Here is a 27701-nt window from a genome sequence, read left to right on the forward strand (position 1 = left end):
CTACTACCACACCAGTTTGACCAGCATGGTGATATGCAACTGTAACAACATGTACCTACAATGTAGTTGCACTACTAACCTATGTAATTACAGTATTATCAAGTAAATACAAGGTATTGGTCCATAATATAAAGTCAAATCCATATATCCATCTCTTCATAAGACATTTTGTTCCTGTGAGATTGTCAGCATATTCAACATTTTTTGTTACTGCCGGTAGAAGACTTTGGACTAATTGAACTCTCCCAGGTCTCACTCACTCGCTCCCTCTCTCTCTGTTTTGCCTAGTTACAGTGTATCCCTCCTTTGACTTATTTACTATTCTTAATGCATTAAACATTCGTTCGATTACTTTGGAGATGCTCAAATGCATTTTGCTCCGAGCTTCCTTTCACTTTTATCTGCAAGACTTGTAGTTTATAGCCACAAGACATTAGCGGGTGCAGCACTGTGACATTGCATATACTGAGGCCTCAGTCAGTATGGTCAAGTGCATGCGTCTCCATAGCTAGACCCTTCACTTTAGCTTGTGGTGCTAATGCTATGCTAAACTAGTGTGGGAACTGGGAAGTGATTTCAGTTTAGGTCTCTTTCTCTGGCAGTCTGAATCAGAGTGAATGGGCTGGAGAGAGTTTGGACTTGTGAAGTTTTACTGGGCTTGAGCCAGGTCAATAAATAATAGACAAGAGAGTAGAGAGACAGATGCCGGGTTGGAATGTATCCGGGAGAGATCGATAGACAGACACTTTATACATTTAAAAAAAACTTTATGTCCTCGATTAGCTACACTTCCAATCTCTGTTTCTCACTGTTCTTTTGGTCTTTAAAGCCACACTCTGCAAGTCTCTTGTGACAACAAAAACATAAATGCAGTAATACTGTAGGTCCTTTGTTTTTTGAATTTGATACAATAAGACAGCTACACTACTCAGATTATTAAGGTATTTAGAAGTGATATTTTTCCAAATGAAGGGGTGTATTTCTTCAGAAGAAATGAGTGGAAACCTTACAGACTTTAGGTCTTCTTGTTTATCTCCCCTTTAATATGATTTGTCTGATTGGAGATCAGTCTTATTGTGCGACCAAGCAGGCCCATCTGCCGAGGACAGATCAGTCTCTGTGCAGCCAAAGTATTGTTGTGTGTGTGTATGTGTATGTGTGTGTGTGTGTGTGTGTGTTACGGGAAGCACTGCAGGACCACCACTTATAATGTGCTTCTAATTCGACACAAGAAGTGGAGATGCACTTGATGTTTGTGACCCTTTTTAAACTTTTGGTCATGAGAATAATTCTCACAAATAGATACAGGTATGTATGTTTTGTATTTGCAAGTTTTTTTCTTTCTGGTGATGTATATGTGGTTCTATTACTAAAAGAACGCGCAGCAACATTTCGTAATGGCAGCCTATATACCCTAGAGTGTGACCATAAACTTTAGAGTAGCCACAATGAAACGGATCATACTCGTCCGTCTGTCCTCTTTGGCCCCCTTTGCGAGAGCGTTGCTATGCTAATAGGTTCGAGACAGCCAAGCCTGTGGACCTAAGCCTCCATTGGCAAACAGCCCAGCTCGGACCACTGTGGGAAAATGGGGAGTCCTCCAATTCACTTAGCTAGAAGTCTACTCTCTGCCGCTGCACTGCCCATATTAGTGCTTTCAGGTCGGAGAAGACCTGAATTGAGAGCAAAAACCGTCCCCAACTGCTGTAGGGTGGCAGGTAGCCTCAAAAGGCTGTGCAGAGTTGCTGGATATTGGCGGGAACTGGAACACGCTGTCGTACACAATGATCCAGTGGATCCAAAACATGCTCAATGGGTGGCGTGTCTGGTGACTATGCAGGCCTTGGATGAACTGGGATATTTTTAGCTTCCAGGATTTGTGTACAGATCCTTGTGACACGGGGCTGTGCATTATCATGCTGAAACATGAGGTGATGGCGGTGGATGAATGGCACGACAACGGGCCTCAGGATCTCGTCACATTATCTCTGTGCATTCAAATGCCATCGATTAAAATACAATTGTGTTAGTTGTCCGTAGCTTATGCCTGCCCCATACCATAACCCCACCGCCACCATGGGGCACTCTGTTCACAACGTTGACATCAGCAAACTGGTCGCCCACACGACACCATACACGTGGTATGGGGTTGTGAGGCCGGTTAAGCGTACTGCCAAATTCTCTAAAACAATGTTGGAGGCGGCTTATGGTAGAGACATTAACATTAAATTATCTGGCAACAGCTCTGGTGGACATTCCTGCAGTCAGCATGCCGATTGCACACTCTCTCAACTTGAGCCATCTGTGGCATTGTGTTGTATGACAAAACTGCACATGTTAGAGTGGCCTTTTATTGTCCCCAGCACAAGGTGCACCTATGTAATGAGCATGCTGTTTAATCAGGTTCTTGATATGCCACACCTGTCAGGTGGATGGATTATCTTGGCAAGGGTGAAATTCTCACTAACAGGGATGTAAACACATTTGTGAACAAAAGAGAAAGAAGCTTTTTGTGCTTATGGAACATTTCTGTGATCTTTTATTTCAGCTCATGAAACATGGAACCAACACTTTACAGTTTATATTTTTGTTCAGTATAACATATTATGTTTTTATATAGCATTCTTATGCATTCTTAGGGTTTCACAAATGTCGTTTTTAGTTTGTAGTTTATAGATAGGTCCTAAGCATAATTTCTAGGAGTTAACCATCTCCATCATTTCTATTGTGTTGGTATACATGAGGAAGAAGATGCTTCAGGTTTTGGTGTGAGTTGGACAATGCATTGGAACCAGCTGTGATAGAGAGCTGTGTTACCCAACGTGTCCAGTAGGTGTCTCTGTCACTCCTGTGAATTGTTGGCCTGCCCAGCTGTTCACAGTGCAAGCTGGTCTTTCCCAGATGTTTTTGCTCTGCGCCGTGCCTTGTATTCAGGGAGTTCTGTTGAACGCACAGGAAAGGAAAGTTACAGATGTATGATCTTATTTGGATCACCCTGTTGCAGGAGAACTTTCGTGCAATGTAGGACATTTCAAACTTGAGGTGTATTTGAGGTTTAAAAAGGAATTCTGAGGTTTGTAATTTCCATTTAGAAATTTCAGACTTGATTATCATTTACGAAAGATATATCAACCCCTACAAAAATATCCATTAGTTATAATCCACATAATATTTCACATTTCCTTTTGCTGCGGGATAATTTTCCTGCTGTACCTGACTCAAATTAAGGTCCCACATCTGTACATAAAGGCTGAAAAAAAGTTGAATTCCTGTTTTTGTGCAAGGCCATGTGTTCACAGGCCATGACACCTTTGTGAAATAAAAGCAGAAATACATGACTAATTGTAAGATAATCATGAGGAATATGTTGAACGAACATCCGTGCTTTTCCCTGTATTGTGGTGATTTAGTAAAAACAATGTTATAGTGATTCATTATAATTTGTACATTTTGTACATTTCTGCATTCCCTCTCAATGGCCACAGAGAACACACCACATTTTCAATTCTAACGCATAGAAAGCAGCTTATTTATCAATGTGCACCCAATTGTGATGAGCATCAATTAACCAAACAGTCCAAAGTGAGTCCAAATGAACAGCCAATATGGCCGCCGAACCACCAGCCCACAAATCACATGACATGGATTTGAATTGGAATATCCTAGTCTTTACTCGTTGTAATTCTATAGCGTCAGCTCCACTGAGAATAGTGCCTGACAATCAGCTGTGCTTTATGGGAAATCACATGACACACTGCCCTCATCAATCAGATCATCAACTCCCCCAACCAACCATTACAGGGGATGATGTCACAAAGAGCCAGTCACCCACCTTCCCATAATTCCCCTCGTCTCTCTCTCATAATAATGAACAACAATGTGAATATGATCTAATTACCACCAATGTAGCTGATGAGCAACCACAAACCACGAGCAACACTTGCAGTTCAATGGCCAATGGCCTCCCACAATGTTGTCATTCCGTCCGTTACAATCGGCTGTAAATGTGGCTTCTCGTAGCCACTCATGGTCAACTTGTTGAGACCTTTGCTCATGGTTTTCTTCCACCTCCATTACGCTCATCGGCAAACAAAGGAGTGTAATCACATAGAATGCGAGGGCAGGTAAATGCCACTTCCTTTGGTAAGGGGACAATACGAGGGGTTGAATGGAGTCTCTCTCTCTCAGTTTGGGTATGGCCTCTGGTCACCAGCCTAAGGTCACTCTGTCATAATGTGAGGGCACACTAGGCTTTGTTTGTGCCTGGGTGTTGTGCCTGGTGTGTGAGGGGAAGAATGTGTTGTGTCATCACCGTATAGGCTTGAAGCGAGAGGGGCCTAAAGCTGAAATGGCTTCTTGTTTTGTAGCCCTCCATAGAGGTAAGGCTAGTTTTGGCCTAGTCAATAATGGGCTTAATGGGCTAATGAACAAATGCAAACAAATACACTAACAGAGTGTTTGGCTTGAACGTGGTGTACAGAATAGTTCTGTCACTGTTGATATCTATACACTCACAAACAGACATTATTATGCACACACCACTCACTCTGATTATCCTTCATATCAATCACAGATCAAGCACATTCTCTCTCTCTCTCTCTCTCTCTCTCTCTCTCTCTCTCTCTCTCTCTCTCTCTCTCTCTCTCTCTCTCTTGCTTAGGTATTTCAATTCTCTTCCCTTCTTCACATCTCTTACTATTACTTCCTGGCAATAACCCAACCCTTTATCCCACTAAGTGTTTAATTTGACTTCCTTTTCTCAAGCCACTAACCTTGGTTCACCTGGCTTTGTCGTTCTTCAGCTTACCTGACCTGACAAAGGCCTATTTAGTTAGTAGTTAGTACTTCATTTGAGGTAACTATACCTGCAGTGGTAGAGCCCACTTCTGACACCAACTGTTACGTTATTAGATATTTGGAAGAGGCAAAGAGACGCCAGTCAAGGTAACATGTTTACTGAGAAGATCATGTACCAACTACCACTAATATTACTATCCAAGATATTCACTATCACTGTGCTGGGTCTATTATATCATATTGGGATTTGGGATTCATCCTGACCTCCCCAAGACCCCCCCCCCCCCCCCCCCCCCCCCCCCCCCCCCCGATGTGTTTGCTGTGAAAGCCGACAATGGATCTGTCAGTGGTTGGCTAAGAAAAGATTAGCAGAGGGAAGTGAAGGCTGAGGTGAAAGAGGGAGGATATCTGCTGTTCTTGTCCAAAGGCCACCTTGTTTCACTATAGTACACAATGTCTCAGAGACTAAGAACATGTGCATCAAGTTCATTGAAACACGTCCAGCCATACAGATTCGTCCTGATAGATATATCAGAAAAAATGCACCGGAGATCAGTGAGACTGTGCCAGACGTGGCAATAAGGCTCAAGTCTTTGAGCACGAACCAGAGTCAAGAATCAATCAATCAATCAAATGTATTTATAAAGCCCTTTTTACATCAGCCGATGTCACAAAGTGCTGTACAGAAACCCAGCCTAAAACCCCAAACAGCAAGTAATGCAGATGTAGAAGCACGGTGGCTAGGAAAAAAACCCTAGAAAGGCCAGAACCTAGGAAGAAACCTAGAGTGGAACCAGGCTATGAGGGGTGGCCAGTCCTCTTCTGGCTGTGCTGGGTGGAGATTATAACAGTACATGTACAGGAATACCTAGGATAGGATAAAGTAATCCTCCTAACCTCCCCCCTCCCCCTTAAATGAGTTAGATGCACTATTGTAAAGTGGTTGTTCCACTGGATATCATAAGGTGAATGCACCAATTTGTAAGTCGCTCTGGATAAGAGCGTCTGCTAAATGACTTAAATGTAAATGTAAATGTACAAGATGTTCAAACGTTCATAGATGACCAGCAGGGTCAGATGGTTGTAGAGGGTGCAACAGGTCAGCACCTCAGGAGGAAATGTCAGTTGGCTTTTCATAGCCGATCATTCAGAGTATCTCCACCTCTCCTGCTGTCTCTAGAGAGTTGAAAACAGCAGGTCTGGGACAAGGTAGCAAGTCCGGTGAACAGGTCAGGGTTCCATAGCCGCAGGCAGAACAGTTGAAACTGGAGCAGCAGCATGACCAGGTGGACTAGGGACATCAAGGAGTCATCAGGCCAGGTAGTCCTGAGGCATGGTCCTATGGCTCAGGTCCTCAGAGAAAGAGAGAGAGAGAGAGAAAGAGTGAGAGAAAGAGTGAGAGAGAGAGAATTAGAGGAAGCATACTTAAATTCACACAAGACACCGGATAAGACAGGAGAAATACTCCAGATATAATAGACTGACCCTAGCCCCCCGACACATAAAGTATTTCAGAATAAATACTGGAGGCTGAGACAGGAGGGGTTGGGAGACTGTGGCCCGGACAGGGCCAAACAGGCAGGATATAACCCCACCCACTTTGCCAAAGCAAAGCCCCCACACCACTAGAGGGATATCTTCAACCATCAACCTACTACCCTGAGACAAGGCCAAGTATAGCCCACCAAGTTCTCCCCCACAGCACGAACCCGAGGGGGGCACCAACCCGGACAGGAAGATCACGTCAGTGACTCAACCCACTCAAGTGACGCACCTCTCCTAGGGACGGCATGGAAGAGCACCAGTAAGCCAGTGACTCAGCCCCCGTAATAGGGTTAGAGGCAAAGAATCCCAGTGGAGAGAGGGGAACCAGACAGGCAGAGACAGCAAGGGCGTTTCGTCGCTCCAGTGCTTTTCCGTTCATCTTCACACCACTGGGCCAGACTACACTCAATCATAGGACCTACTAAAGAGATGAGTCTTCAATAAAGACTTAAAGGTCGAGACCGAGTCTGCGTCTCTCACATGGATAGGCAGACCAATCCATAAAAATGGAGCTCTATAGGAGAAAGCCCTGCTTCCAGCTGTTTGTTTAGAAATTCTAGGGACAGTAAGGATGCCTGCGTCTTGTGACCGTAGCGTACGTGTAGGTATGTATGGCAGGACCAAATCGGAAAGATAGGTAGGAGGAAGCCCATGTAATGCTTTGTAGGTTAGCAGTAAAACCTTGAATCAGCCCTAGCCTTAACAGGAAGCAAGTGTAGAGAGGCTAGCACTGGAGTAATATGATCAAATTGTTGGGTTCTTGTCAAGGTTCTAGCAGCCGTGTTTAGCACTAACTGAAGTATATTTAGGGCTTCATCCGGGTAGCCGGAAAGTAGAGCATTGCAGTAGTCTAATCTAGTGACAAAAGCATGGATTAATTTTTCTGCATCATTTTTGGACAGAAAGTTTCTGATTTTTGCAATGTTATGAAGATGGAAAAAAGCTGTCCTTGAAATATTCTTGATATGTTCGTCAAAAGAGAGATCAGGGTCCAGAGTAACGTCGAGGTCCTTCACAGTTTTATTTGAGATGACTGTACAACCGTCAAGATTAATTGTCAGATCCAACAGAAGATCTCTTTGTTTCTTGGGACCTAGAACTAGCATCTCTGTTTTGTCTGAATTTAAAAGTAAAACATCTGCCGCCATCCACTTCCTTATGTCTGAAACACAGGGTTCCAGGGAGGGCAATTGTGGGGCTTCACCATGTTTCATTGAAATGTACAGCTGTGTATCGTCTGCATAGCAGTGAAAGTTAACATTATGTTTCCGAATGACATCACCAAGAGGTAAAATATATAGTGAAAACAATAGTGGTCCTAAAACGGAACCTTGAGGAACACTGAAATTTACAGTTGATTTGTCAGAAGACAAACCATCCACAGAGATAAACTGATATCATTCCGACAGATAGGATCTAAACCAGGCCAGAACTTGTCCATGTAGACCAATTTGGGTTTCCAATTTCTCCAAAAGAATGTGGTGATCGATGGTATCAAAAGCAGCACTAAGGTCTAGGAGCACGAGGATACCTTGGTCTGACGCCATTAAAAGGTCATTTAGCACCTTCACGAGTGCAGTCTCAGTGCTATGGTTGGTTCTGAAACCAGACTGAAGCGTTTCGTATACATTGTTTGTCTTCAGGAAGGCAGTGAGTTGCTGTGCAACAGCTTTTTGAGTAGGCTGCATAGATTTCATGACTAGAAGCTCAATAGACGAAAACAGTATTTTTTTTTTGTAAATTGAAATTTGCTATCGTAAATGTTAGTATCAAGCTTTTGAAGATGAGTCAGAGTCAAGTCTGCCGCTCGTTATTGACGTACCGCTCGTTATTGTCGAAAGCCTCTCAACGGGGGTGAGATTTTGTGCTTAGGCGGCTGGTAGAATGGCCGAGTTGTTTTCCCTGAGACAAAACAAATGAATGCGTGTAAAGTGTAAAGAGTTCAGTATAGCATCACGTCTAGTTTTTTTGACCAAGTGAAAGGGCACTTCCTTTTTTTTCCGGAGGGGAGACCTAATTGGTCACTGTGTTGCCATGGCATACTGTCCCTATGTAAACAAAGGAGGTCCTCCACACTTCCTGTCGCATGACATGGGAGCCCAAACACATTGGTCTTTCTGGCCCTTGGTACTCATGTTTTACTGTCGACTTACATTATATGCCAGAATGTTTGTTCTGCTACAGGTTATAGAGGCTAAAAAACTGTTCTCAACATTTGTTTTTGGTTCCCTTGACTCTCCAGGAGCATTTGCTTTTGGTCCAGTGAGCGTCCCCTCCTTGTCAGGCTCAAAATGTTCAAGACAAGAGGGGTGGCTACCTGCCTGAAAGGTTTTGGACTTTGACCAACATGTTTTAAATCATAATTAGACATTTACCGCTTTGAACGTGTCCTTCTTGGATGAGTGCCTTGTTGTCTTGACCAGCTGACAAAACTCACACGGGCAGGAGTGGTAGTGCGCAGGAGTGCTTGGTTGTCTCCATAGCAACAGAAGCTCCACAGCCTCGGCTGAGTTTGGCTTCTGCAACTTAATATGGGTTCTTCTTGTACTTTTTTTTTTTACATTGTAGAATAATAGTGAAGATATCAAAACTATGAAATAACACATATGGAATCATGTAGTAACCAAAAAAGTATATGTAATATATTGAGATTCTTCAAAGTAGCCAGTCTTTGCCTTGATGACAGCTTTGCAAAGTTTTGACTGGTACTGTACATCTCCCCTTCCCTATCTCTCTTCTGTCCACCCATGACTATTTCTCCCCATAAACTCTCTATATACTGTATTCACTTAATTCTTTGACCTTTTCACCTTAACTATCAATTGAATTCATTCTCACCATCATAATTGCCGTCTGTCCCTTGACCCCATGCTTCTTGGCACCGACTCTCTGGCGTAAAACCTTGTTTCGCTTCGTACTACCACCTTACGCTCTGATGAAAGGTAATATGCACAATCCTGACAACCAGCTTTCCCATTGGACTTGATAGTTATCATCCAGTGAGTGGATTTGACATTTGTTGCGTGACGAGAAAGCGCGTGTGGCCTCTGTGTGATACCGCAGACATCTTAATACTGTCATTTCCCCCGGAAGCGGGATAACAGACTGATAATTATTAGAAGTGTCTGACAGAGGCACGTTTTCAAAAGAGCAAAGCGTTTAGACTGAGCTTCCTTTATTACAGTCATTTACCGGGTTCCGTGGTAAATCTGTGAGACATAGGTTGAATAACACAATGTGGAGCTCGTTGCTCGTTCCCACCCCTGCACATGTTCTGTAATATATGTCCTGGATCAACATCCCGGATGAACTCCCATATTTTGTTCCATCCTAGATGAGCCCCCATATTTGACAAAATCTCTCATTGTTGTGGCTGTGCTTTTGTACCACTAAAAATCATCAAAGCATATACACTTTTTTTTAATAGCTGGTGAAATGTGTATCCATGTACTTATTTGGGAATTTCCGAGGAATTTTGTCTTGTGTTATTATCTATATGACAGCGCCATTTTGATTGCAAACAGTGACTTCCAAATTCAGTGGTTGTGTGGTTTTATGGTTCAGGCATGCCATCAGGCAATTACATTTTAACTTTAAACGTGAGAGAGATGCATGAGATCGGAAAAACAGCTGAAGAATTGTGTTCAGCCGTGTTAGAGTGTTAATTTTTGTGCTATGTGCTTGAGCAGTGGAATGCATACATTGAGTAATCCAGTGCTCTTGAACTGGTCAGCCATGGCCCTCAGCACTGTAAATAGACACGAACACACAATTTCTGCCCTATGTACAAAGTCATGAAACACTGGTCACTTTAATAATGAAACACTGGTCACTTTAAATAATGTTTACATACTGTTTTACCCACGTCATATGTATATACTGTATTCTAGTCAAGGTTGAACCTATTTAACTATTGCTGTACATGTACTATTCTTCAGAAATACTACATACAGTATTTTATCCATATACTATCCATGTTGTCTATACATCCCATCACATACAGTGCCCTTGGAAAGTATTCAGACCCCTTGACTTTTTCCACATTTTGTTACGTTACAGCCTTATTCTAAAATAGATTTCCCCCCCTCATCAATCTACACACAACACAAAAACAGTTTTTTGAACATTTTTGCAAATGTATTACAAATAAAAAACTGAAATACCACATTTACATAAGTAAAGTTCACACCCTTTACTCAGTACTTTGTTGAAGCACCTTTGGCAGTGATTATAGCCTCGAGTCTTCTTGGGTATTCTTGGGTCATTGATTTTGTTGGAAAGGGGAGAAATTGTGCTTTACAATGGTATTGATATTACAGTTGATCTGGAAGTATTACGTTTTTGGGGCGCTAAAATAAGGTACATTGTACGGACCAGCACAATGTACAAAAGTGAGTTAGTTCACGTTAGCTAACACAAATAATATTCCTTGCTATTTGAGTCAGGTTGTTGAGTAGGCTAAATTAGCTGCATTAGCTAGCTAAGTAAGTGAAAGGTAAACTAATTAGAAAAATACAGAAATTAAATATAGCTAGCTCCTCTCTTGCTCTCTCTCTGTTGCTTCTTCTAAATTTTTGAAGAAATGAATTTGTTCAAAACTGTTCAACTATTGTTTTTCTCTTTGAGTCAACTACTCACCTCTCTTTATGCACTGCAGTGCTAGCTAGCTGTAGCTTATGCTTTTAGTACTACATTAATTCTCGGATCCTTTGATTGGATGGACAACATGTCAGTTCATGCTGCAAGAGCTCTGATAGGTTGGAGGACGTCCCCCGGAAGTCTTCATAATTGCTGTGTAAGTCTTCATAATTGCTGTGTAAGTCTATGGAAGGGGGTGAGAACCATGTAGCCTCGTGGTTAGAGTGTTGGGCCAGTAACTGAAAGGTTGCTGGATCGAATCCCTGAGCTGATAAGGTAAAAATCTGTTCTGAGCAAGGCAGTTAACCCCCTGTTCCCCGGGTGCTGAAGACGTGGCTGTCGATTAAGGCAGCCCCCGGCACCTCTCTGATTCACAGTGGTTGGGTTAAATGCGGAAGACACATTTCAGTTGAAGGCATTCAGTTGTACAACTGACTAGGTATCCCCCTTACCCTTTGTATTGAAGTCAATGTACACAGAGGAGGACGGAAAAAAGCACATAGAAGCTTGATCAGCCGACAGCCATATCTCTTTGGTACTCAATCATTAATAGTGCTCTCTCTCGCTCCTGGCTCATACATACAGTACATACCGTCATATGTTCATACGTACACAAACACACATGCTAACCAGCCACATTCCATAGCCTTTTAGCAGCAGCTGTTCAAAGAGGAGAGAAGAGTGAGGGAGTAATGAGTACCTGCTTGCTGATTCGGCTCCCACACCCCAGGATTCCTTATAGGTTTACAATGTGTGTGTGTGTCAGAAAGTAGTAGACAGACGAGCTCTAACATGTAGCAGCATGCCATAAGGATCTTATAGCAACTTTGAGACTATTTAAAAAAAGGGGGGGAAACATAGAAGGAGAAAAAGAGAAGAAGAGAGACAGACAAAGAAGTGGAAAAATGGAGTCTGTAGGAAGAAGAGGTGACTTCTTAGTCTACTTATGATACTTATTTTCCCCTTTGTTCATTTTGGAAAGCAACAAGTGAGGAAGAGAGGAGGAAAAGAGATAAAGGAAAGTGCAGCAGAGGAATTGTGAAGAGAGATCCCTTTGGTTCAGCTTCAGCTCTCTCCACTGAGCTCTTGTCCAGCCGATGATGATGTGTATGCTGGATGTCCCTCTCATACTGGACCAGCTGGACCAGCTGGTTGATGTCTGAATGTGTGTGGAAAGGGGATCACAAAATGCAATACTAGGACAGTGGTAGTGTGGATATCAGTTGTGACTGTATATGCTCATGTAGTATGCTCCAGTTCACCTTTGAATCTTTCTGGATTGAATGCAGATTCAAACTGATATTTGTTCTTACAATAGGTACTTTACAGTGTGTATGTTACCTGGACACTGGCATGAAGATTTTTCGTTCATGTAATGAAAAAAATCTACTTTCTTTCAAAGATAATTCGTAGAAATCCAAATAACTTCATAGATCTTCATTATAAAGGGTTTAAACACTGTTTCCCATGCTTGTTCAATGAACCATAAACAATTCATGAACATGCACCTGTGGAACGGTTGTTAAGACACTAACAGCTTACATACGGTATGCAATTAAGGTCACAGTTATGAAAACTTAGGACACTAAAGAGGCCTTTCTACTGAACTATCAATTCAAACCCCAGTCCTACCTACAGGTTATGGAAAATTTGCTCTTTTAGTATTTCCCCAGTAGGTTTCCTCAAGGAGAAAGCCTCCACTTCAACTTAAACACTATAGTAAATACTACAGCAATGTCCGCAAAAACACTACAGTAAATACTACAGTATACTACAATCTGCAAAAACACTACATTAATTACTATAGTATATGCAACAGTTTTCTTTTACTACAGTATTTATACTATAGTTAACTGTAAATACTACAGTATACTACAGTAAATACTAAATAATACTGTTGTCCGCAAAATAAATACTACAGTAAAGAGCAAAAACACTACAGAGAACCATGTATACCATAATATGCTATACTATTTTTTCATGTGGTTAGTGTCACTTTATATAATGAAGCACTACCACACTGAAAGTTATTGTCGCAACGTTTGAAGTACATTCAGAGGTGTCTGCAGTGTTTGGTAACTTCTGGTCGTGTGAATCTCTCACGGTCAACTTCAGACATGTTTTGTGTGTGCTGGCATGTCATGTGTCTCTGTTTTCATAGCACAGGTCAGGGGTCATGGTATGATTCATGTAAGGGAGTTCTAGACAGGGAAGGTGCTATCGGTTGATACGTTTATGTGCTTGAAAGTGACATAACACTAAATAGGCAAATGAGAACAATCCCCCGTCTTTCCACAGACACCAGCCAACCAACTTTGATTGAATTTGTTTCTCCTTTTGCCGTGTAAGTGGACCTATCGCATTATAATCTCTATGGATGTACCCTGTGACCTCTTTAGCAAAATCATCGTTGGTGTATTTTAGAACATCCTTTGAATTGGTTTGGGTGCAATACAAAATGGTCTTGGTTGTTCTCTGATCTCCTGTGTTCATATTTAACCCAACCCCACCTGGACTGTCCCATTAATCTGGGAATGGCGTGTGGTCTGTGTGGGGGATACCTTTAGATGGTTCAGCCCATTTATTGACCCTCGGGGAACTGGAAGAAAGGAAATACTTTTTAAAGTTTTAATGTATTTTTTTTAGCAGCAGAGGTCAGAACAAACAGACGCATTTTGGCGGCAGCCGTCATCAGCTGGTCCACGTGTGTTTCTTGATCTTAAAGATGTCCATGGCCCTAGAAGGACTTCCTACAGGAAAGCAAACCAATTAAACTATCACGTTTGAGGTAAGACCCAGATGCAGACAATGTCAAATTAACAACAGGTTATTAATCCAACAGGGGCAGGCAAAGACAGGTCAAAGGCAGGCAGGGGTCAATAATCTAGATAGGTGGGGCAAAGGTACAGGACGGCAGGCAGGGTCATGGGAGGCAGAGGCCAGTAATCCAGATAGGTGGGGCAAAGATACAGGACGGCAGGCAGGGTCATGGGAGGCAGAGGTCAGTAATCCAGATAGGTGGGGCAAAGATACAGGACGACAGGCAGGCTCAGGGTCAGGGCAGGCAGAAAAGGTCAAACCGGAAAAACTAGAAAACAGGAACAATCGAGAGACAGGAACAGAGTGTAAAACGCTAATAGGCTTGACGAAACAAAGCAAACTGGCAACAAACAAACAGAGAACACAGGTATAAATACACAGTGGATAATGGGGAAGATGGGCGACATCTGGAGGGGGGTGGAGACAATCACAAAGACGGGTGAAACAGATCAGGGTGTGACATAAACCCAGATCGTATCAGAAACACCTGGCTTATGTAAATGACTGACTTATAGTTGGGAGTGTCTCGCTCAGACTCCAGGTGTTTCAAGCTCCTTGGCTTCCTCTCTATTTATTACACCAAGAGTGATTCCATGAGACAGCTGGTTCCCTGTAACATCTTGTTTCCCCCTTAGATCTGATCACCCACGGACAAGAAGTGGATTTGGATGGAGGAGGGTGCTTTTTTTATACAGCTGCCTTTGATTTGTTAAATTGTATTTGATGAGAGTGGTTTCTAAAACCCAATTTTAGCTCCATTACGATGAAGGACTGCTGAAAATAACACAGTCTGAAGGGGGTGCTTTCCCTCCCTCCCTCCACCATTGCATAAGAGAGCGGTAATGGGAAATGAAATTGGACTCAAATGAATTGGAGAGAGGGTTCAATTTGGGTTTGGGGACAAGGTGAGGGCTGTCGAGCATGCACACACACACAACCTAGAAATAGCAGCCTCGTGTGCATTTTTTGCACTGGTATCACAACAGTCAGGTAAGAGGGGCCGCTGGTTTATAGGGAATATGGTATAGTGTGGCATGTACAGTGCATTCGGAAAGTATTCAGACCCCTTGACTTTTTCCACATTTTGTTACGTTACAGCCTTATTCTAAAATTGATTTAAAAAATGTAAATCCTCATCGATCTACACACAAAAACCGATCAAGACGAAGCAAAAACAGAAAAAAATATATATATATTTTATATATATAACACAAATTTTATATATATTTTATATATATAAAACAGAAAACCAGAAAACTTCTTTACATAAGTATTCAGACCTATGCGACTCGGAATTTGATCTCTGATGCGTCCTGTTTCCATTGGTCATCCTTGAGATGGTTCTACAACTTGATTGGAGTCGACCTGTGGTAAATTCAAATGATTGGACATGATTTGAAAAAGCACACACCTGTCTATATAAGGTCCCACAGTTGACAGTGCATGTCAGAGCAAAAACCAAGCCATGAGGTTGAAGGAATTGTCCGTAGAGCTCCGAGACAGGATTGTGTCGAGGCACAGATCTGGGGAAGGGTACCAATTTTTTTTTGCAGCATTGAATGTACCCATTTACACAGTGGCCTCTATCATTCTTAAATGGAAGACGTTTGGAACCACCAAGACTCTTCCTAGATCTGTCCGCCCGGCCAAACTGAGCAATCGGGGGAGGTGACCAAGAACCTAATGGTCACTCTGACAGAGCTCTAGAGTTCCTCTGTGGAGAAGGGAGAACCTTTCAGAAGGACAACCATCTCTGCAGAACTCCACCAATCATGCCTTTACGGTAGAGTGGCCAGACGGAAGCCATTCCTCAGTAAAATGAACATGATAGCCTGCTTGGAGTTTTCCAAAAGGCTTCTAAAGGACTCTCAGACCATGAGAAACAAAATCCTCTGGTCTGATGAAACCAAGATTGAACTCTTTGGCCTGAATGCAAAGCGTCATGTCTGGAGGAAACCTGGCACCATCCCTACGGTGAAGCATGGTGGTGGCAGCATTATGCTGTGGGGATGTTTTTCAGCAGCAGGGACTGGGAGACTAGTCAGGATCGAGGGAAAGATGAACGGAGGAAAGTACAGAGAGATTCATGGTTAAAACCTACTCCAGATTACTCATGACCTCAGACTGGGGCGAAGGTTCTCCTTCCAACAGGACAATGACCCTAAGCATGAAGCCAAGCCAAATCAGGAGTGGCTTCAGGACAAGTCTCTGAGTGTCCCAGACAGAGTCCGGACTTGAACCCGATTGAACATCTCTGGAGAGACCTGAAAATAGCTGTGAAGCAACGCTCCCCATCCGACCTGACAGAGCTTGAGAGGATCTGCAGAGAAGAATGGGAGAAACTACCCACATACATGTGTGCCAAGCTTGTGGCGTCATACCCAAGAAGACTGGAGGCTGTAATCGCTGCCTAAGGTGCTTCAACAAAGTACTGAGTAAAGGGTCTGAATACTTATGTAAATGTGATATTTCAGTTTTTTTTTATACATTTGCAACAACAACAAAAAATATTTTTTGTCATTATGGGATATTAAAACAATTGAATCAATTTTAGAACAATGCTATAATGTAACAAAATGTGGAAAATGTGAAGTGAAGTCTGAATACTTTCTAATATTCATATATTTATCATTATTATATATTTTATTTTAGTCATTTTTATTAGAAGTACGAGGTGTCCTCAAGTGTAGGTTTTGGTAAGGGAGACATTTCTCTTTTGTATGTGTGTGCGTGACCCCGTATGGCTTTCTGTAATAGAACGTACCGTATTATGGTCAGCCACCCCCTTCACACACACACTCATACACATACACTCACACACACTGCGCAGTGACCTGGTCTATCATAACATGACTAAGTCATCATTGGGTATCCTAGAAGTCACATGACTTTCTAGCAACGACTTCATAAGCTCTTCCGCATATCATGGGATGTGTGTGTGTGCATGTGTGCCCAAGTCCTACTACTATGCTGGCATATACAGCAATAACCTGTATGCCCCAGTGCTGTCAACATGGGTAATAACAGTGTGCAGGCCATCTTGTTCTATAATAGTATTCTTTATTAGCCCAGCACCTATGTTTTTAAGGATGTGCGTATGACCACAAACTTCTCTAATACAGCAATGTGTCAATGATTGAGTGTCTTTTTAGAGGCAGATCAAGAGATCTGTCCATCTTTTTCCACTTTCACGTTCACTCTTAACTTGGTATTTCTGATTTGACGCAACAAAAATTTTATAAACATTTTTGGGAAATCCCATCTTATTTTGGCATATTTTCCAGTAATTACTTACACTTTCATTTTCTCAGAAAAAAACGATTTCCAGAATTCCTCTGCATTTCCTAGTCCAAAAGCCCCTCCGGCTCAGCTATAGTACCAGCCATAGCTATAGTTCATGGATGTGGTGTCCCAGAGATAAGAGGAGGGAATGGTGGTCTGGATTGTTGTCCTCCCGGTGTTGAGTCCTTATCAGCTTCAGTGTCATTACTCTGAAGTCTCTGTAGTCTATCTCCAGTATCTCCTTTACTGATCAGCACCTTTTTAATGAGGACTTATTTATACTTCTACTCAACCGGGAGGGGGAGAGAGGGAGAAGGAGAGAGGGAGTGCAGGGGTGCACTATCACATCTTTAATGGAGACCTCTGCTGTAGGTTCTTGCTTTGAACGCTCAGATGTGTGTGTGTGTGTGTGTGTGTGTGTGTGTGTGTGTGTGTGTGTGTGTGTTGTTGTGGTGGTGTGTGTGTGGTGTGTGTGTGAGAAATAGAGGGAAATAGAAGAGTGGGATATCTGTATTGGATTCACCTGTATTGGATTCACCTTATTTTACAGTGTTGAACTTGAGTTCAAAAGATCATGAGTTTGTGTGTATGTGAATGAGGATGTTATAATGAATGTGTATGTGATCATGTGTGTGGGGCTGTGAGAATGTGTCTTTGTCCTCGCATGGAGAGATATAACCTACATTATATATACTGTACTTTGGCATACAATTACGCTAAAAACAGTTCTCTCAAGACACCCCAATAATTTAAGTCCAGAGTGCAGAGCCACATTTCTGTCATGACTGGCATTCGGCTAATTTCAATCCGATTACTGTAGCAACTCCATTTTATGTTATACAACAGTGAAGAATGTTACTGTACCTCTGCCCCTATGCTTCAAAGTGTAGCCTAGATCTAATTTGATAATTATAGAGGCAATGCACCTGATTGTATCTAGAAAGGGACTGGTGAATATGAGGGTCGCCTGGTTAATTGGCTGTCCTGTATGACCTTGTTTGACCGGTATTTATATGAGTTATTATCATTCATCCTATTAAGAGAGAGAGAAATAGAGAGACAGATTGAGAGAGAGAGATAGATGGCAGTTAGACATGGGTGGTTTGGGTCACCTACACACTTAGAAAAAAGGGGTTATTTGGCTGTTTCAATAGGAGAACCCTTTTCAGTTCCAGGGAGAACCATTTTTGGATCCACCTGAAACCAAAAAGGGTTCTTCAAAGGGTTATCCTATTGGAACAGCCGAAGAACCCTTTGAGGTTGTAAATATCACCTTTTTTTCTAAGAGTGTACAATAGTGGGTAAGGGAACAATTTAGGCCAGGGCATGAAGCAGGATAGATGTGACTGTGTGTACTTTACACCACTGCTTCCCTCCCCTCATTTGCATCTCTCTGTCTGGCCTCTCTCTTCCTCTCCTAGTTTCCGGTCCGTTTGACCAAAAAACAAGGAAGTCATATACTGTACACTGCATTTCAAAGCTGGTGAGCTATGCCTGGATTCCATTCGATTTGAGTAGCTGTGTCGTAATTAGAAAAGAGAGGTGACACGGGGAGAAATGCTCTTCCATTGCCATTTCCTACACTGTACAACTATGTCTGTACTCTTTGGAAAGGTTTCCCGGATGAAAATTAAGAATCTCCATTAAAAGTGGTTTTTAGACCAGGAATTAATCTGTCTTAATCTGCGTTTGGGAATCTGGCTTTTTGTGTATGCGTGCTATTTTCAAATACATTTCTCTCATCTGTAACGCAACACTGATGTCTGACGAGCAGAAAATAAGAGGAAATCTCTGCAGTGCTTCGTCCATCGGTGATGGCTAAGGTTGATAGCCACGGCCCACACTATTATGTAACGTGCTTGAGAATCTTTGGTTAAAAGCTACCCTCAAGTAGTACACGAGCTATTTCTGCTCCAATGATCATTTTATATTCTGGGATCACAAAAAAGCCAGACAAACTAATAAAATGGCATCCCATAATTCGTTTCTGAACCTTACCTGCAGGTTACCGTCGAAAATGCCGAAGAGTCAAAATATGGGCAATAATAAGCCTCCACAGACCAGTGGTGGAAAAAGTACCCAAATCTCATACTTGAGTAAAAGTAAAGATACCTTAATAGAAAACGACTCAAGTAAAAGTGAAAGTCACCCAGTAAAATACTACTTGAGTAAAAGTCTAAAAGTATTTGGTTTTAAATATACTTAAGTATCAAATGTGAAAGTATAAATCATTTCACATTCCTTATATTAAGCAAACCAGCACCATTTTCTTTATTTTATTTTATTTACGGATAGCCAGGGGCACACTCCAACACTCACACATAATTTACAAACAAAGCATGTGTTCAGTGAATCCGCCAGATCAAGTTCTCTTGATAAGTGTGTGATAAGTGTGAATTTATTTATTTTTTGTCCTGCTAAGCATTCAAAATGTAACGAGTACTTTTGGGTGTCAGGGAAAATGTATGGAGTAAAAAGTACATCATTTTCTTTAGGAATGTAGTGAAGTAAAAGTAGTCAAAAAATATGAACAGTAAAGTAAAGTACAGATACCCCAAAAATGTCTTAATAAGTAGTACTTTAAATTATTTTTACTTAAGATCAGATCCTTTTTTTACATTTTCATCTAAAAGGACACCCATATCTAAGTCCTTTACACCACTGCTTCCCTCCCCTCATTTTCATCTCTCTGTCTGGCCTCTCTTCCTCTTCTAGTTTCCGGTCCGTTTGACCAAAAAACAAGGAAGTCATATACTGTACACTGGGTTGTCACTTAGTGCAGTGGCTGAGTTGACATGACTTGAGTGATCGCAAGGGCAGTGTGCCATCGTACCACTCATCTCTCATGTAAGGGTGCAGGGGGCTGTGGACTACTCACCCGTGATTTGATGTTATTGAAGTCATCCCCCTGCCAATAGTAAACTTAAATCTGCTGCAAAAATGTTCTACAGCGATTGCCTATTGGAACAAGCAGGGAAAGTCAAAAGGAGTATAAACGCTTTTTCTCAGGTGTGTGTGCGCACACACACACACATACAATAAATACATACAGTGCATCGGAAGTATTCAGACCCCTTGACTTTTCCCACATTTTGTTACGTTACAGCAGGGGCGCAACTTTGGTTTAGAAGTGGGGGGGGGGAATTATTATAATCTTTTCATATATTTTCTTTATTCAGTTGGATAAACACTCCAAACAGCCTACCCGACCGCTCGGAGGTGTCCACGTGGTCCTAAAGCACACCAGTGCCTCGTTTTCTATCACATTCCAATGATAAAACTGGGGGGGACAAAAATGCAATTTTACAATTTAGGGGGTCATGTCCCCCACGTCCCCAGTGAAAGTTGCGCCCCTGCTTTACAGCCTTTTTATAAAATGGATGAAATAGTTTTTTTCTCCCCTCATCAATCTACACACAATACCCCATAATGACAAACCAAAAACAGGTTTTAGAAATTGTTGCAAAAAACGTAAATATCACATTTACGTAAGTATTCAGACCCTTTGCTATGAGACTTGAAATTGAGCTTAGGTGTATCCTGTTTCCATTGATCATCCTTGAGATGTTTCTACAACTTGATTGGAGTCCACCTCTGCTAAATTCAATTGATTGAACATGATTTGGAAAGGCACACACCTTTCTATAGAAGGTCCCACAGTTGACAGTGCATGTCAGAGCAAAAACCAAGCCATGAGGTCGAAGAAATTGTCCGTGGAGCTCCGAGACAGCGTTGTGTCTCTGTGTACTTTCTGAAAACACTGTCTATTACATGTTTCATTACAATAAGACATTCACATTTCTGCAAAAGTACAATCTCATACTCACTTAGAAACCCACTCATGACCTCAGTTTTTCACTGTAGACAGCAGGACCCCAACGTCCTCCGTCACCAAACCCCCTTTCCCCCTCCTCTCCTCTCCCTTCTCTTTCGTCACATTCCTCAGCCTCTCTAAATTTATTTTCAGCAGTGTTGGAAGCTACTCTGAAAAGATAGTTTACCAAGCTACGAATTTCTTCACACTGAAAGTAGCTCAACTAAAGCTACCCCTATGAACAATATAGTTCACTTAACTTAAAGTTACTTTGAAAAAGTAGTTCACGACAAAATTGTCATAAGTCAATCTGAAATGTCATAGACAACAAATTGCAAGAACAGATCACTTTGGTGTAAAATTAACAGAATTTGTAATTTAGTCTATTAAACACAAAATATATTTAAAGTGAAATTAGGCAAATCTGATTCCGAAATAGAAAATAAATTATTGCGTACTTCATCCATATTTTATTTTTGCAAAAAAAAGTAGCATCCAGTAATTATGTACACCGCTTACATGGCAAAAAAAGTTATTACTACTGAAAACACTGCCTAGATTTGAATTTAGTTCAATTACCACCAAGGTTCTGCAAAATGTTGTTAAATTACTAGTTGAACTACATATAAACTCAGCAAAAAAAGAAACGTCCCTTTTTCAGGACCCTGTCTTTCAAAGATAATTCATAAAAATTCAAATAACTAAACAGATCTTTATTGTAAAGGGTTTAAACACTGTTTCCCATGCTTGTTCAATGAACCATAAACAATTCATGAACATGCACCTGTGGAACAGTCGTTAAGACACTAGCAGCTTACAGACGGTAGGCAATTAAGGTGTCAGTTATGAAAACTTAGGACACTAAAGAGGCCTTTCTACTGACTCTGAAAAACACCATAAGAAAGATACCCAGGGTTCCTGCTCATCTGTGTAAACGTGCCTTAGGCATGCTGCAAGGAGACATGAGTACTGTAGATGTGGCCAAGGCAATAAATTGCAATGTCCGTACTGTGAGACGCCTAAGACAGCGCTACAGGGAGAAAGGACGGACAGCTGATCGTCCTCGCGGTGGCAGACCACGTGTAACAACACCTGCACAGGATCGGTACATCCGAACATCACACCTGCGGGACAGGTACAGGATGGCAACAACAACTGCCCGAGTTACACCAGGAACGCACAATCCCTCCATCAGTGCTCAGACTGTCTGCAATAGGCTGAGAGAGGCTGGACTGAGGGCTTGTAGGCCTGTTGTAAGGCAGGTCCTCACCAGACATCACCAGACAACAACGCTGCCTATGGGCACAAACCCACCGACTCTGGACCAGACAGGACTGGCAAAAAGTTCTCTACACTGACGAGTCACGGTTTTGTATCACCAGGGGTGATGGTCGGATTCGCGTTTATCATCGAAGGAATGAGCGTTACACCGAGGCCTGTACTCTGGAGCGGGATCGATTTCGAGGTGGAGGGTCCGTCATGGTCTGGGGCAGTGTGTCACAGCATCATCGGACTGAGCTTGTTGTCATTGCAGGCAATCTCAACGCTGTGCATTACAGGGAAGACACCCTCCTCCCTCATGTGGTACCCTTCCTGCAGGCTCATCCTGACATGATCCTCCAGCATGACAATGCCACCAGCCATACTGCTCGTTCTGTGCGTGATTTCCTGCAAGACAGTAATGTCAGTGTTCTGCCATGGCCAGTGAAGAGCACAGATCTCAATCCCATTGAGCACGCCTGGGACCTGTTGGATCGGAGGGTGAGGGCTTGGGCCATTTCCCCCCAGAAATGTCCAGGAACTTGCAGGTGCCTTGGTGGAAGAGTGGGGTGACATTTCACAGTAAGAACTGGCAAATCGGGTGCAGTCCATGAGGAAGAGATGCACTGCAGTACTTAAAGCAGCTGGTGGCCACACCAGTTACTGACTGTTACTTTTGATTGTGACCCCCCCTTTGTTCAGGGACACATTATTCCATTTCTGTTAGTCAAATGTCTGTGGAACTTGTTCAGTTTGTCCCAGTTGTTGAATCTTGTTATGTTCATACAAATATTTACACATGTTAAGTTTGCTGAAAATAAACACAGCTGACAGTGAGAGGACGTTTCTTTTTTTGCTGAGTTTAGTTCACTACTACTCAACCCTGGTTTTCAGCCTGTGCTTACTGGCAGTGAGTCGGCCTGCTCAGTCCACGCATAACGCAAAACAGATGTAGAAAGTGGAGCAGCCAAGATGTTGCTATGGATATGTGTGGGGGCAACTCGAGACACAAATGAGTTTGTTTCTTTCTGTTTTGTATTTCACTTTCACAGTGTAATTATACACTGTGAAAGACGGTTTTTCAAACATTGCCTTTAAGCAGGCCCAGAGTAAATATGCTTCAATGCTATGCTTGCGCAACTGTGGGGCAAAACAGCCGGGGTTGGATTGTTTCTTGATAACTTGTAAACTATATTTGGTCTCCAATATTTATTGAAAACAAATAGTTGCACAATGAACACTTGTCTCTCAAATACATTGTTACAATTGTTGGTTAGCAAGTTCTCTTGCAAATATTTGCAATATTAGCATAGACGTGACATCAGTCAAAACAACTCAAGAGGGGGCAGGCTTCCTGCGTCGGGGGAGGATCTGTGGAGGACCTTTCCAGGCTAACCCTGTCCTCGCTTCCCGCAGCAGACAAATCGGTTTGTAGCCTACATTCACCCGGGTGTTCTGCTTGCCTTTAACCGTATGACACGATGGAAGACTACCGCGGTGTGGGCTTCGTAACAATGTTGCCGTTGTAGCAATACAGACGGACGACACCAATGGTTTATCTAACGGTAGCTCAGTGCGAGGGGCGCATAATCAAGCTGGGTTCCCCTGATGTGATGTTCGATGCCAGCACCTGGAGGATTCGCAACATCTGGGACGGCGTGAAACTAGAGGTCGCCGAGAATGTGAGCCCGGTTGTCCTGCATAGCTTCACCCAATTGGACCCCGACCTTCCGCTGTTGGAGGTAAGGAAATCACCAGTAATTTGTTCACTGCGCGCTGGGCGCACTGTACATTTGTGTGGTTCATTCATGCGTCTAGTGACGGGTCTGCTGTCGAATCTGCGACATCTGATCGATAAGCAAGAATGGCCTTAGAGTCAATGACACAGTTACTCAAGTTCAATACATTTAAGTGCTCATGTCCTTTTAAAATTCCGCAACATCGTTTTAGTAGCCCATTTCTTTCCAAAATGTTTCAAGGCACGTTGTGAAATATACATGCTTTATTGATGAAGAATAAACATGAAACCAGTTTCATAATATAGGCAGTTTTTATTATTTTTATTTAACTTTTGACTTTTGCAAATAACATGCTGTACAAGTAATGTTTTAGTACAAGTCATGTGATGAAACTACAATAGTCCATAATGTATAGACACTCAACTAGAACTGTTATGATCTCTGCAAATTACCTAACATTACTAAAATAATGCTATGATTAATAAATTGCATTAATCAGTCATATTAATCATCCATGATTGGAGGACAAGGTAACATGCGTTTGAGCCATCATCAATTTGATTTGAATAAAACACTTATTTTTATATGGAACAAACACCGGTCACTAGTTCTTTTCCCATCCAAATGGCACGAGGCAGCTTTTAAAACTGTGCCAGTGAACCAGTAGAAGTAATTGATTCAATTGGATTCCAATGGGTCACCGTGTCGATTGCTGTCCAAGCAGTGTGTGTTCTACTTACCAAATAACACACTACCTCATTGGAGATGCCATAGGTTATAGGCTATGTCATAAGGTCTCTTTGGTCCTGAGATTCTGTCTGTCTCTGTTTGTGAAGGTGACAAGGGTTTATTCTGTCTCGTCTAGTACAGCTAGTAGACACAAGCTTTTTTTTCAGGTTGGCTTTTACATTTGGGTCAGTATCAACTCATCTTTATTTATATTTGTTGCTGCCATGTGTGGGCCTAATCGTTTTAGTGTGTGACACATTTTGTGTGAGTTTAAGTGTGTTAGGCTTGTGTGTATTGTAGTGTGCATGTGAACGTTTGTGAATGCCATGGGTAACCACATGAAAGAATACTATAGTAAGCTATGGGCCAAGGCCATCAGACTGTTAAACAGCCATCACTAACATTGAGTGGCTGCTGCCCAACATACTGACTCATCTCTAGCCACTTTAATAATACAAAATTTGATGTAATAAATGTATCACTAGTCACTTAAAACAATGCCAATTTATATAATGTTTACATACCCTACATTACTCATCTTATATGTATATACTGTACTCTATACCATCTACTGCATCTTGCCTATGCTGCACGGCCATCGCTCATCCATATATGTACATGTACATATTATTATTCATTCCTTTACACTTGTGTGTATAAGGTAGTTGTCGTGAAATTGTTAGATTACTTGTTAGATATTACTGCATGGTCGGAACTAGAAGCACAAGCATTTCGCTACACTCGCATTAACATCTCCTAACCATGTGTATGTGACCAATAACATTTGATTTGATATGGAATAAATACTGGAGTATTACTATATTTATATATTATAGTATTCACTGTAGTATTGTTGTGGTCATGACTGTAGTATATTGTAGTATTTATTGTATTGTTATAGCGAGCATTATTGTAGCATACTGTAGTATTTATTGTAGTGTTGTAGCGAACATTATTGTAGTATACTGTAGTATTTATTGTGGTGTTGTAGCGAACATTATTGTAGTATACTGTAGTATTTAGTGTAGTGTTGTAGCGAACATTATTGTAGTATACTGTAGTATTTATTGTAGTGTTGTAGTGAACATTATTGTAATATACTGTAGTATTTATTGTAGTGTTGTAGTGAACATTGTTGTATTGTAGTGTTTTTGCAGAAATTACTGTAGCATTTACTATAGTGTTTTTGTTTTATTATCTTTGACATATAAGTGGGGGCTTTCTCCTTGAGGAAACCTACTGAAGAAATATTAAAATAGCAAATGTTCTGTAAACTGTAAGTGGGTAGGACTGGGGTCTGAACGGATATCAGAGCTCCTCCCCTGTTCGATATACTTTAGTAAGTGAAGTAGTAAGTGAAGTAACAGAGATAACCTGTAGGGTACACAATACTTTATATGTGCTATACTTGTCATTTCTGCTTTTCACTCATGGGTGCCACCTCTGGTCTCTTGGCCCTCCCACCCCTACATGAGGGCAGCTCCCGCTCAGCCCAGTCCAAGCTCTTCTGTCCTGGCAACCCAACGGTGGAACCAGCTTCCCCCTGAAGCTAGGACAAAGAGTATCTTAAAATAATTTCACAGCACAGCCCCAGATGTATCATGGTGGAAAGTTTGAAATCATTCCACGAATAAGATCATTTTATATATGGAATAAATCAGGGGCAGGGCAGGCAGAGGTCAGTAATCCAGGGTGGTGTGACAGGCAGAATGGTCAAAACCGGGAAAACTAGAAAACAGGAACTAGAGAAAGACAGAAGCACAGGAAAAACTCCGGTAGGCTTGACGAAACAAAAAGAACTGGCAACAGACAAACAGAGAACAGGTATAAATACACTGGGGATAATGAGAAAGATGGGCGACACCTGGAGGGGGGTGGAGACAAGCACAAAGACAGGTGAAACAGATCAGGGTGTGACAGTGATAATATGGTTGTCCCACCTAGCTATATTAAGATGAATGCACTAACGGTAAGTCGTTCTGGTTAAGAGTGTCTGCTAAATGACTCAAATGTAAATGTAATGATTTATTCCATATATAAAATGATCTTATTCATGGCATGATTTCAAACTTTCCACCATGAAACATCAGATTTTTTAAATGGCTACATATTTACAGTACAACATATTAATTATGTACATGATTTAAAAAAATAAATAGTAATAATTACATTTTATTTCACCTTTATTTAACCAGGTAGGCTAGTTGAGAACAAGATCTCATTTACAACTGCGACCTGGCCAGTGCAACACAAACAACAACAAAGAGTTACACATGGAATAAACAAACATGCATTTAATAATACAATAGAAAAGGTCAATATACAGTGTGTGCAAATGAGGTAGGATAAGGGAGGTAAGGCAATGAATAGGCCATAGTGGCGAGATAATTACAATATAGCAATTAAACACTGGAGTGATAGATGTGCAGAAGATGAGTGTGCAAGTAGAGATACTGGGGTGCAAAGGAGCAAAATAAATAACAGTATGGGGGATGAGGTAGTTGGATGGGCTATTTCAATCAAAATAAATCTAGAATCGGCTTCCTATTCGCAACAAAGCTCTTCACTCATGCTGCCAAACATACCCTTGTAAAACTGACTATCCTACGATCCTCGACTTGGTGATGTAATTTACAAAATAGCCTCCAACACTCTACTCAGCAAATTGGATGCAGTCTAATCACAGTGCCATCCGTTCTGTCACCAAAGCCATATACTACCCACCACTGCGACCTGTATGTCTCGTTGGCTGGCCCTCGCTTCATATTCGTCGCCAACCACACTGGCTCCAGGTCATTTATAAGTCTTTGCTAGGTAAAGTCCCCCCTTATCTCAGCTCGCTGGTCACCATAGCAGCACCTACCTGTAGCACGCGCTCCAGCAGGTATATCTCTCTGGTCACCCTCCAAGCCAATTCCTCCTTTGGCCGCCTTTCCTCCAGTTCTCTGCCTGCCACATGACTGGAACGAACTGCAAAAATCACTGAAGCTGGAGACTCATATCTCCCTCACTAACTTTAAGCCACAGCAGTCAGAGCAGCTCACAGATCACTGCACCTCGTACGATAGCCATCCTGT

General features: G+C 41.9%; 1 protein-coding gene and 1 non-coding gene across 7 annotated transcripts in view; both read left to right on the forward strand.

Annotated features, from left to right (window-relative positions):
- The window catches only part of LOC111963773 (ral guanine nucleotide dissociation stimulator), a 104342-nt gene that overhangs the window by 10527 nt on the left and 66114 nt on the right, over positions 1 to 27701 (forward strand). For 4 of the 6 annotated variants that reach the window (XM_023987269.3, XM_023987271.3, XM_023987273.3 and 1 more), the window contains exon 1: positions 23514 to 23898. The exons of 1 other annotated variant lie outside the window; for it this stretch is intronic. In XM_023987269.3, the coding sequence (XP_023843037.1) occupies positions 23707 to 23898 (192 nt within the window). In that variant the 5' untranslated portion in view covers positions 23514 to 23706. Of the gene's footprint in view, positions 1 to 23513; positions 23899 to 27701 lie in introns of those variants that run through there. One more of the 6 variants, XM_023987270.3, reaches the window with a different exon arrangement.
- LOC111964558 (U7 small nuclear RNA) lies at positions 12625 to 12679 on the forward strand. The gene has a single exon (XR_002877412.1). It is a non-coding gene; the product is annotated as a U7 small nuclear RNA (small nuclear RNA).

Source organism: Salvelinus sp. IW2-2015, linkage group LG5 (assembly GCF_002910315.2).
Source record: "Salvelinus sp. IW2-2015 linkage group LG5, ASM291031v2, whole genome shotgun sequence".
Classification (NCBI taxonomy): domain Eukaryota; kingdom Metazoa; phylum Chordata; class Actinopteri; order Salmoniformes; family Salmonidae; genus Salvelinus; species Salvelinus sp. IW2-2015.